Genomic DNA, 12,143 nt, shown 5'->3' on the forward strand with positions numbered 1-12,143 from the left:
ATTTTTTTCCCTCTCTTTAACAGAAAACAGGGAAGCGTAGTACGCATACTTGGAATCAAATTCTCCCGAGTGGGTGCTGCGATTGGACTGTGGATGTTTGTTAATGGCTAGCTGCCTGAAGGGACTGAAGCACAGCACTGAAAAATTAATAAAATTGACTCCTGAGGTCTATGATTGTGTCAGTTAATGTCTGCTGGAAAGGCAGCGTCTCTCTTAGGTCATGGGTTTGGGTGTATTTGCTGCAGATGCTCCTGAGCTCCCTAGCAGGATGTTGCTAGTGAGCAGATGGCACCATCCTGTGGACACGATGACATTCACATCATGTTCTCTGAATTTTTGGGGGTTGTGTGAGTCCAGAAAGTGCTTACTCAGAGGCTACTTCTGCCTTTTTCCATGGCTAGGGGTAAGCCAGTGCGCTGCTTTTGCTCAGAAAATCTATTTTTGTTCAGATAAGCTCAATTTACTTCTATTTACAGAGCAAATATTCACTAGTTATCAAACAACAAAGCATTCCTTTTCCAACCTAGTCTTTCTTTTTAATTTACCCTGGTTTTTGGAAAACAGTCAAGCCTATTTTTTTATCTTCTCCCTTGAAAGAGATTTTATAGACCATGCAGTAAGACTTATGACTCCTTACACTTGCGGAGTTGCTCAGGGTTTCTTGTGAATGATGTTCTTTTGAAAGGGCAAAATACCCTTTCTACGCGCTGTTAGAAGAGGAGCCAGCAGTGGAATCCCTTTCATGTTTCTGGAAACCAGAGGGATGTCACAATCTGTCTGCCTTTCAAAAAAGAACCTTCTATATTGGGCCTTCTGCCTACGCTCCACATGGGTGCTGCAGCACTGAATCACTTCTTGCTTCCAGCACATGAGCTGGGCTAGGAGCTAAAATAAATTAATGGTAGGTGCCTCGTTTGGCTCCGGTGCGACTAAGGCCGCTAGCAGGTATGGATGTGACTCCAGAACCAAGATCTGTAAAATATAAACAAAGTTCTTCACAAAAAGGGGCTGCTTTGTGGTGGAATGGCAGCCTTCCTGGGAAAATGGGCTTTTCTTTAAGTCTATTGGTACATAGATCTCCATCTCCTCTGCCAGTATTCAGATCTCTGCAACTCACCCACTTTTATTGCTCTTGTTTCTTACTGAGGAACCACTTCCTTAACCATATTTGGTGCCTTACCTGCACCCTATGAATCAGGCAATCACTGTGCACACTCTAGATAATGTTCTTTATTCTCTGTATTTACACTTTTTACACAAGTGGATGGTGGTCTTCGACATTTAGCGCTGAAGATCACAGCAACACCAGTTCCTAAGGACAGAAGGACAGTGGGGCAAACTCAGAGTCCCTGTCCCTGGAGGTGGGGACCTGAAACAGCAGAAGTGGATGTTCTTTTTATGCCTGTGAAGCCCCCTGTTTGCCTGGTTGCTCTTTTACAGTGAGGGAAACTGTTCAGCTTTGAGTGAAGGGAGCGAAAACCTGTCCTGGGGCTGATTGAAACAGAGGCTTTTGACCCCCAAGCTTCAGAACCCGTTCTGGATGTGCCTGCAGAAATCGTCCTGGTTTCAAGCGGACACAAGGGCAGTGCTGGAGCAGGAACAGGGAGAGCCAGTTTCCTCCCTTGCCCGTCGCGTTGTTGCTGCCCTGATTTGACTCTTCCCCGGTCTCCATGGGCTGGTGATGGGGAAGGTGATGCCCAAGCCCAAGGCCCGGTCGCTTCCCTGCTGCCTACGGGGCTGCAGCGTTTTCTCTGTGCATCTTCTGCCTTCAGCTGCTCGCTGACATCAGTGGCTCTTTGAGGGAAAGAAGTGACATTTTATGGCATGTTTTGGTCCCCAAGGAACTGCTATCCCAAGGCAGACAGAGCAGCAATAAATCAGCACGAGACCCAAGTCCCTTGGTGTTCAGTGGGGTGGCACAGTGTTTACCTGGAGAGGGAGATGAGCTGGGTGGCTTGGGAAACAGGAGGAATTCCTTTGTAGCCGGAGCAGGGAGCATGGTGACATTCGGGCACAAGGCTCCTCAACCTTGGTGGCCGGGTGGGCGGCTGTGCTGCTCGGAGCAGGATGATGCCCGGGGTATCCGCTAGCGTGGATGGATGTATCTGCTGGGGACCACGTTCCCGCATGGAAGGAGGCTGCTCCGTGCTCGTGGGCCAGTGTTTGCAGCCACCTTTGCCTCTGCTGCGTCGCTGGGAGACACAGACGGAAGCCGGGAAGGAGTTCAAGTGGATTTTGGCCAGAGATCTCTTCTTTTCCTACTCGTGGTCCCATGGGCAGATGTCCGGGGTGGTCCGGGCCGCGCTGCCTCCATCCCTGGGGCTCTCCCTGGTTCCGTCCTGCCCGCGGCGGCTCGGGATGGGCTCCGTGCCCTCCGTCTCCCGCGGAACCGCTGCCGAGGGGCTGCTGGGCTGCCCGGGGGCTGCGGGAGCCGCTTCTGCTTCCCAGGGACAAACCTCGGCGACGCTGGCACCGGCGGGGACGCTCGGCAGGATGCGGCACAGCGGCTTGTGCCCGGTGCCGGCTCCGGCCGCCGGCTTTCCGGACTCGTTGGATGGGGCTCGCGCTGCTCCCCGCGGGCGCACGTCCGGCTTGGCGCTTTCCAGCTCCGCGGCTTGGGGCTCTGCTGCTTCCCAGGGGCAAACGTCGGATCTGCTGCTTTCCGTGCTCTCGCACGGGCTTTTCCCCATCCCCGTTTTCAGGGAGGGCTCCTCTGTGCCCTGGCCCTCCCAAGGACAGACCTCGGCCTTTATGCTCCCTGCGCTCTCTGATTTCCTGGAAGAGGCTTTCAACCGCTCCGTGATTCCCGTGGCAGAGGAGCCCCCCGTGCCCACACTCTCCTGGGGCCGGATGGACCCGCACGCTCCGCTTTCTCTCTCTTCCTTGGATGGACTTCCACGTCCTCCGGTCTGTCTGAAAAGGCTCTGCCTTGGACTTGTGCTCTTGCTCCCTGTGGATGGAGCACCTTGAGCCTCCCTTAGTTTCTCCCCAGCTGATGGAGGCTCAACCGCCTCCCAGGGGCAGATTTCGGCTTTGCTGCTGCCCTTGCTCTCCTGTGTCTCCCACGGACAGATATCGGCCTTCTCAGCGCTCTGAGATGTCCCTGAGGCTGGTTTGGATGGTTTGGGTAGACCCGGGCTCCCGGTGCGGGGCGTCACAGGGGGCTGCTCCGTGTCCGGGCTCTCCCAGGGACACACGGCCACTCGCTCGCTGCCACCCTGCTCCAGGGACCGGGCCGGGCTGGCCAAGGCCGCCTGGCGCATGATGCGCTTGTCTCCTTTTGAGATGCCCCTGGGGACCTGCTTTGCTTTTCCTTGATCTGCCGGTGGCACAACCGCCTCCCAGGGGCAGATTTCAGCTTTGCTGATGCCTTCGCTCTCCTGTATCTCCCACGGGCAGATGTCGGCCTTCTCTGCGCTCTGAGATGTCCCTGGGGCTGGCTTGGATGGTTTGGGTAGACCTGGGCTCCCAGCATGGGGTTTTATAGCAAGCTGGGCCGTGTCCAGGCTCTCCCAGGGGCAGATTTCGGCTTTAGTGCCACCTTGGCTCTCCTGCATCTCCCATGGGCAGATGTCGGCCTTCTCTGCGCTCTGAGATGTCCCTGAGGCTGGTTTGGATGGTTTGGGTAGACCTGGGCTCCCAGCATGGGGTTTTATAGCAAGCTGGGCCGTGTCCAGGCTCTCCCAGGGGCAGATTTCGGCTTTAGTGCCACCTTGGCTCTCCTGCATCTCCCACGGACAAATATCGGCCTTCTCTGTGCTCTGGGATGTCCCTGAGGCTGGTTTGGGTAGACCTGGGCTCCCAGCGCGGGGCGTCACAGGGGGCTGCTCCATGTCTGGGCTCTCCCAGGGACACACGGCCGCTCGCTCGCTGCCACCCTGCTCCAGGGACCGGGCTGGGCTGGCCAAGGCCACCTGGCGCGTGATGCGCTTGTCTCCTTTTGAAATCCCCCCGGGGACCTGCTTGGTTTTTCCTTGATCTGCGGGTGAGACAGCCGCCTCCCAGGGGCAGATTTCAGCTTTGCTGCTACCTTCACTCTCCTGCATCTCCCACGGGCAGATGTCGGCCTTCTCTGCACTCTGAGATGTCCTTGAGGGTTGTTCGGATGGTTTGGGTAGACCTGGGCTCCCAGCACAGGGTTTTATAGCAAGTTGGGCCATGTCCAGGCTCTCCCAGGGGCAGATTTCGGCTTTAGTGCCACCTTGGCTCTCCTGCATCTCCCACGGACAAATATCGGCCTTCTCTGTGCTCTGGGATGTCCCTGAGGCTGGTTTGGATGGTTTGGGTAGACCTGGGCTCCCAGCGCGGGGTGTCGCAGGGGGCTGCTCTGTGTCCGGGCTCTCCCAGGGACACACGGCCGCTCGCTCGCTGCCACCCTGCTCCAGGGACCGGGCCGGGCTGGCCAAGGCCGCCTGGCGCGTGATGCGCTTGTCTCCTTTTGAGATGCCCCTGGGGACCTGCTTTGCTTTTCCTTGATCTGCGGGTGGCACAGCCGCCTCCCAGGGGCAGGTTTCAGCTTTGCTGCTACCTTCACTCTCCTGCATCTCCCACGGGCAGATGTCGGCCTTCTCTGCACTCTGAGATATCCTTGAAGGTTGTTCGGATGGTTTGGGTAGACCTGGGCTCCCAGCATGGGGTTTTACAGCAAGTTGGGCTGTGTCCAGACTCTCCCAGGGGCAGATTTCGGCTTTAGTGCCACCTTGGCTCTCCTGCATCTCCCATGGGCAGATGTCGGCCTTCTCTGCGCTCTGGGATGTCCCTGAGGCTGGTTTGGATGGTTTGAGTAGACCTGGGCTACCAGCATGGGGTTTTACAGCAAGTTGGGCCGTGTCCAGGCTCTCCCAAGGGCAGATTTCAGCTTTAGTGCCACCTTGGCTCTCCTGCATCTCCCATGGGCAGATGTCGGCCTTCTCTGCGCTCTGGGATGTCCCTGAGGCTGGTTTGGATGGTTTGGGTAGACCTGGGCTCCCAGCACAGGGCGTCGCAGGGGGCTGCTCTGTGTCCGGGCTCTCCCAGGGACACACGGCCGCTCGCTCGCTGCCACCCTGCTCCAGGGACCGGGCCGGGCTGGCCAAGGCCGCCTGGCATGTGATGCGCTTCTCTGCAGGGATTTGCTCCTTTTCTTGGCCCTTCTTCTCCTCTCTCTCCACTGGGGCCTCGCTCACTTCCCAGGGGCAGATTTCTACCCTGCTGCCGGGCTCTGGCTCCTGTGCATCCCGACTCCATCCCTCTCTCTCTGCTGAGGCAGCAGATGCTCCGTGGAGGCCAGGGCTGAGGCCAGGGCCAGTCCCTGTTTTGGCAGCGGGAGGCTCCAGGCTGGTGGGAGCCTCCACGCTGGTGCTGCCCCGGGGCCGGAGGGACGTGATCCGGCTGCTCCCGCTCTCCTGCGCCCGCAGCAACCCCAGCGATTTTGGCCGGATGATCTTGACCCACTTGGAAACCTTTGTCCTGTCCCGTTCCAGCCTCTCTGCCTCGGACGGAGCCTCCGCTGCCTCCCAGGGACAGACCTCGGCGCTCCTGCTCTCGCCGCTGCCCGCCTTCCCGCATGGATCTGAGCCACGCTTCGCTATCCTGTCCTCAGTGCCATGGCTCTCCCAGGGACACACGGTCTCCCTGGGCATCGCCCCGGCGGCTTTCAGAGCCGCCTTTTCTCCTGGATCTGTTTTGACACCAGAATCCGCCCCTGTTTTCCTGGGATGGAGATCCGCCGTCCCTGCCGGGGCTCCACAGGTGGTCGGGCTCTCCATCGGTGGGACCCCTCCATCCTCCTGGCTTGCAATCGCCTCCTGTCTTAACAAGGATCCTTTTCCCGGTGCTGTTTCCCCTGGGTGAACCGGGGCCTCCAGCTCCTCAACAGCCTCTACTTTGGGCACGGAAGCATCAACCGGGCCAGGGCCGGTGGCTTCGCGGGGCCCATCTGCTCTGTTCCAGCTGCTAACGACGGCTGGGATGGCGGGTGACAGCGGGGGTCTGTCCTCCAGCATCCACAGGGTGCTGCCAGCATCGTCCTGCGCAGAGCCAGGCTCTGCAACGGGTGTCCCATGTGTGTCCCCTGCGTGCTCCTGCACTGCGCTGCCGCTTTGCACAACGCTGCCGCCGCTTTGCACCGCGCTGCCGGTGCCTTCCTCCTCGCCGTCCCCTCCTCGTCCTCCCTGGCCGCCCTGCTCCCCTATCCCGCGTGCTCGGGGGCAGCGGAAGGCTCGGAGGGCAAGGCCGAGGCTCCGCAGGGAGGCTCCGCGCGGCGCAGGGCTGGACGCGCCGCCACCGCTTCGCTCCGCACTCGGGGTCTCCTCTCGGAGCAGCAGCAGCTCCCGGGTGGCCGTGGGGGCATCGGGCATCGTGGCCACCCCCCGGGTGTCCCCAGCGGGCGCCAGGCTCTGATGCCTCACGGGGGGCACCGGCGGGGTCCTGCGCACGGCCACGCGCACCCGGCCCGGCCGCGGCGCCCCGTCCACGCTGACGCTCTTGACGGGTGCGTAGGTGACGTGGCGGCGGCCGCGGCGCGGCGAGCCGGGCGGCCCGGGATCCGCGCGCTCCGGTGGCCGCGGCCGTGGCGCAGGCGGCTTGTCCCCTGCGGCCGGTGGCAGAGCCCGGTCACAGGCACCTCCAAGACTGAGCGACTTGTGCAGCGTCGGCGCCGGCGGCCGCAGCGGCTCGGTGGCTGCCGTGAGATCGCGGGCGCTCGCCGACTTGCACACGAGCGGGGCGGCCTCCAGCGAGTCGCTGTCAGATGCCTCCGAAGCCTTCGCCGCCACCGGGGTCTTCCTCGCGGGCTCCTCGGCGCTGCGCGACTTGCGCAGGGAGCCGCTGCGGCGCCGCTGCCGGGCGGCCTCGCGCAGCCGCAGGCTGCCGCCGGCATCGTGCCGCGCGGCGGAGCGGCGGCGGGCGCCCGGCGTGGCGGCGGCACCGCGGGGCAGCTCGGCGCCGCGCCGCAGCACGGAGCGCCCGCGGCGGGAGCCGCGCGGAAGGTGCGGGTTGCAGGCGGCCATGCGCCGCGCGCGCTGCGCCTCCAGCTGCGCGTAGAGCTTCTTCAGCTCGTCCTGCGCCGCGCGGGGGGAAACGGGGGCACGTAGGGTGGCACCGCGGGCATCCCGCGGCCCCCGGTTGCCCCTGGCCCGTGCGCGTGCAGGGGAAGGTTGCAGAAAGCAGCTCTTACTGTGCGCGGGGCCGCTTAGCTAGCGTCAAAAGAAGGTCCTGAGTGTGGCACCCACCCGAATGTCATCGGGGTCGAGGCTGTGCTCGCTCCAGGCCGAGGCGATGCTGCTGGTCATGCAGGAGCCCGAGCGCCGCATGTCCAGCTCGTCCTCGTAGACCTCGGCCGCGATCTCCTCGCGCAGCGGCGAGCCGGCGTGGAGGAACTGCGGGCACCGAGGGGCCGGTGGCCGCGAGCGCCGCGCGCTCGCAGCCCCCTCCGAATCCCCGCGCGCGAGCGCGTGGGATAAACCCACCCGGGGGGGTTCCATGCCAAGCGATGCCCCTGGTTGCGACCGGCTCCGCTTGGGTGCCCGTGCTCCCCTCGCACTCCTCACCTTGGGGAGGAAGAGCAGCGCCAGGGTCATGGTGACGGTGCTGTGGGCGTGCGCGAAGAAGAGCAGCAGGGTCCAGTCGGGGTGCAGGGAGGGCACCAGCACGAACCTGCAAGGGGCCAGCAGGGTGGGGACAGGGACACCACAGGGATGCCCATCCGGGAGAAGCCACAACGCCGGAGAGGGCCAGGTGGCTTTGGAGCAAATCCCACGCATCCCTCGCGTCCGAGCGGGAGCGATGCTGCGGATCGTGGCGCCCGCTCACCTGGCCACGTGGAAGGCGGCGGAGACGAGGAGCTCGTTGTGCAGCGCGATGCCCAGGTAGCGCGGCTCGTGGAAGGCCGAGGGGACGGCGCGCGTGGCCACGCACAGCGAGCTGCCCCACAGCAGCAGCAGCAGCTCGGCTGGGGACGGGAGGCGCTGAGCGCCCGGCACCGCTCCACGCACCCGGGGTGATGCACGGGGCGGCTCCGGAGACCCCATCCCACCAGGATTCCTCATCCCACCGAGCAAGGAGCACCCGCGTCCCTTTTGGCGGAGTAAGGGCCACGGCACCGCTTGGGTAGCACACGGTGGCCAGGCCAGCGCTCACCCATCACCATCATGTAGTCCCAGCGGTCGTGGCCGCAGCGGTGGAAGTGGAGGCCGCCGGCGGTCTGGGAGCGGATCACGAGCGGGATGTTCCTGTCCACGTTCTCCAGCGTGCCCACGGTCCAGGCGGCCAGGAACCACAGCACCAGGAGCAGGATGAGCCCCAGCATCCTCAGGACGCGCCCGCTGCTCATGTAGGGCACCCGCTGGGCCGCGCGGGACAGGAAGGCCTTGAGCACGCTGCGGAGCGCGCGGCAATGAGCGCGCGAAGCCCCGGGCGCGCGATCCGCTCCGGCGGCTCCGCGGTACCTGTACAGCTTGAGGGTGACGGTGCCGTAGACGATGGCGAAGCCCAGCACGCGCACCCAGCGCAGCACGATGCAGCGGAAGATGCTTGGCTTGAAGTAGAGGATGAACACCTGGGAAGGCAGGAGAGCGGCGGAGCGCGCGGGGAGGAAGCGCGTGGGAAAGCGCTCCCCGCTTTCCCCCTCTCCGAGGGCGGATGGTGCGCATCGCGCCGGAGGGAGAGGGGATTTAGAGAGGGATTAATTCCAGCGGGAGGAAAGGGATTTGGGCTGCAGAGATGGCACCAGTGCCATTAACTATTAGACCAAGTTGTCCCTGTGCATGTCTCATCTCGGGGGTCCTGGCAAGTGGTAGGGCTGGGATGTGGCCATTCCTTGGGCTGGCCTGATACTCACAGGGAAGTAGAGGAGGAGGGAGCCGAAGAGGATGGTCTCCAGCAGGATAACTCCGGACGCGCGGATCCGCTGCGGGGAGCGAGGAAGGGGGCTATGAGGGTAGGCGGGGAGTGCAGAGCAGGGCCCGCGGGCGCCGGAGCATCCGCAGGGAGCGTCCACATGGAGCATCCATGCGGAGCATCCGCAGGGAGCATCCTCAGGGAGCATCCGCGGGCCTTGCCTTGCTCTTGCGGAAGTGGTAGGAGACGAGCATGCTGAGGAAGACGGCCAGCATGCAGGCGGCCTGGCAGCCCAGCACGGCGGCGCGCAGCGCCCGGTCCTCCTGGGCCACGCACGGCGCGTCGTCCTGGCACGCGGCGCAGCCCGGCCGGCACGGCCGGCACGCGACCCGGCCCCCGGCCTCCGCGCCGCCCCGGCCGCCTGCGAATTGAGGCCGTCAGCGCCCGGGGGGACCCGGCACGTGCCCGGCGTCCCCGCGGGGCGGCAGCTGTGGACACCCACCTGTCCCGGCGCTGCCATCGGTGCCGTAGAAGCCCGGCTTGCAGCGGCACACGTAGCTGCCCAGCACGAAGCCGCGGCTCTCCTGCGGGACACACTGAAGGACGCGGCGCTGCGCGAGGGCTCCCCGGCACCCCGGGGTGCTTTCCGGGTGCCCCCACTCGGCCCCGCGCCACCCGCAAAGCAGTGGTTAAACATTTGAGCATTAAAAGCGAAAGCCTGGCCCGCAAATCCCCGCCTAAACCCTAAATGGGCACCTAATGCAGCAGAGTGCACTAATCCTGCCCGCGGCCCCCGCCGTGACGGCAGCAGTGGGCGCGCGGCCGCCGCGCTAATCCCCGCCGGAGATCCCGCAGCCGGCACCGAATCCGCATGGGAAAGGGGAGAAAGGGGGAGCCATGGCCACTCCGGGGCTGCCAAGGAGCTGGCATGGCTGGGAATGCTGAGGGATGGCTGGGAATGCTGTGGAATGGCTGGGAATGCTGTGGGATGGCTGGGAATGCCATGGGAGCACCAGAGCATCTCTGCTCCAAAGGACCCATCTGGGAATCTTTCTGGGTGCTGTAATGTTCAGAAGGATGCCTGGAGCGTATATTGGCATGTGCATCCATGTCCTCCTGGTGGGAATTATTTGCAAGGTGGAGAGGAAAAGTTTCAGGAAGGAAAACTCTGGGATTGCTCCCTGGCTGGAGACGGGGATTTTCCCGGCACAGAGCAGCACACAGGGGGCTCTGAGCCCTGTAGCCCCATTATCCAGAGGGCAGCAGCTCCTGCACCCCCGGAACGGGAAGATTTGCACAATAAACCGCGCGGCCGCGGGGCCGCCGGCAGCTGCGCGGAGCAGATGGACGGGCCGCAGAGCGGATAAGGCTGCGGCCGCCGGCGCGCTCCGTACCTGCGTGCTGTTGAGGTCGCAGCGGTGCGCGGCGCCGAGCCAGGCCGGGCCGCTGGCGCACGGCTCGAGCGGCACGTCCTGCAGCTTCACGTCCAGCCGCACGACGCCCCTGCCGAGGGTCCCGCTCAGCCCCGGCGCACGGAGCCGGTTCCCCCCCGGCGTGCCGCGACTTTTGGGCAAAATCCAGCCCGCTCCAAGCCGCGCTGGGGATGCGGCAGCACCCAGGGACCCCAGCCCGGCTCCCGCAGCAACCCCGGATCCGGCGCACACCCGGAGCAAACCCAAGCGCCCCTTACTTGAACTCAGGGCTGAGGTCCGGCTTGAGGCCGTAGAAGGAGGAGGAGAGCGTGACCATCCAGGCGGGCAGGAACTTGCCGTCGCGGCACTCGAGGAACGGCGGCGACCAGCGCACGTGGCCCGCGTCGCCCACGTAGCCATCGCCCCGGCTCCACTTGGGGGTCTCCAGGCTGCGCAGGTCGTTGCGGAGGAGCCGCTTGCGGAGGGCGAAACCCCGCGGCGGCTCCGGCGCCTCGAGCCAGCGCTCATTGCCGAAGCCGCCGCTGAGGTTGCCGCGCGCGGCGGCGGCGGCCGACAGGTCCTGCAGCAGGATCTCGGCACCCTCCTGCGTGGCCTGCAGCACGAGCCGGGGCTTGGCGGCCAGCGGGTGGGCGTCGAAGGCCAGCGCGGCGCGGTACACGCGGGCGTCCCCGGCCACGAGGCTGCGCACGAGCGCGTGGTACCACTCGGCGTCCTCGGCCAGGCTGGCCTCGCGGATGTCGTTGGCCTGCAGCAGCATGTTGAGGAAGTTGGCGGCGTGCGCCAGGCTCTCGGCGGGCGCCCGCAGCGCCGCGCGCAGCGACGCCGGCGGCCCCGCGCCGCCCGCCGGCCCCGCCGCGAAGCGGCCGCTGCAGTTGGCCCGCGCGAGGCGCGCGGCGTCGCCGGAGCGCAGGAAGGCCAGCGCCGCCGCTGCCGCTGAGCCCGGCGCCGGCTCCGTGGGCACCGGCGACGCCGCGGGCCGCTCCGGGGCCGCTCTGCCTTTGGGGGCCGGCGGCCGGGTCCGTGGCAAGGTGGCCCCGCCGGCGCAGAGCAGAGCCACGTGCACGCAGCAGAGCAGCCGCCACGGCCGCAGCCCCATGGCCGGGAGAGGGGCCGGGTGGCCACGGGGCCGCCCGTTCTCCGAGCCGAGCGTCCTGCCGCGCGCGGCTCCGCGGGCTCTGCCGCCTCCTGCCCTGCGCTGCCCGCGGCCCAGCAGACGTCACGGGCTGCGCTGCCCGCCCCGCTCCCGCCTCCCGCCGCTCTGCCAGCCCCGCGGGCACCCTCCAAGAGCCGTCCCCCTCCGGAGCTCCCCCCCTGCAGCATTCCCGTGCCCCGGCTCCGGCCGGGATGCAGGAGCATCGTGCGGGGATGCTATGGCAACGGGGCTGGGAATTTTCCTGGCAGCAGCTCCCCCGCCGCTTCACTCCTTGTTGCCCCCTCGGCTTGTCCGTGCCCGGGATGATGCCCCGATGAGGAGACCTGGTGCCAGCTCCCGTTAACTCCTGCTCTTCCACCCAGCCAAGGGACAGGGGCTTGGCGGGGCCGGGGCTGCTCCGATAGTCACTCCCTTCGTGCTGCCCTGCGGAATGCTGCAGGGAAAAGCCTGTCCTTCCCCTCTGTCCGGGTGCGTGTGCCAGGGCTGGCTCAGAGCCGCTTAACGGCTGCACTGGGGCCAGGCAAAGGGCGGGCATGAGGTGTGCGGGAGCTGGGCTGGGTGTGCAAGGGCCATGCAAAACCCGTGCGTGAACCATGCGTGAACCAAGCGGGAGTCGCGCCAGGCTGGCTGTGCCAGCGGGCCTCAGTTTCCCCAGCCCCAGCGGTGCGGATAGAGGGGGACGTGCCCCGATGGAAGGGGACATGTCCTGATGGAAGGGGAGGTGTCTCGGTGGAAGGGGA

At 65.0% G+C, this 12,143-nt stretch overlaps 1 protein-coding gene across 1 annotated transcript; it reads right to left on the reverse strand.

Moving 5' to 3' along the window:
- Window positions 1–2,255: 2,255 nt before the first annotated feature.
- GPR179 (G protein-coupled receptor 179) lies at window positions 2,256–11,346 on the reverse strand. The gene is given in 12 exon segments (XM_088536296.1): window positions 2,256–4,079; window positions 4,158–6,818; window positions 6,918–7,040; window positions 7,212–7,358; window positions 7,530–7,635; window positions 7,792–7,930; window positions 8,119–8,357; window positions 8,427–8,536; window positions 8,819–8,887; window positions 9,039–9,413; window positions 10,212–10,320; window positions 10,508–11,346. Coding segments are annotated over 12 exon segments (6,738 nt in total). The 3' UTR covers window positions 2,256–2,258.
- Between the last annotated feature and the right edge of the window lie 797 nt (window positions 11,347–12,143).

The sequence above is a fragment of the Tinamus guttatus genome, unplaced genomic scaffold, assembly GCF_059628265.1.
Source record: "Tinamus guttatus ecotype Peru unplaced genomic scaffold, ASM5962826v1 Tinamus_guttatus_pri_ptg000655l, whole genome shotgun sequence".
Lineage (NCBI taxonomy): Eukaryota > Metazoa > Chordata > Aves > Tinamiformes > Tinamidae > Tinamus > Tinamus guttatus.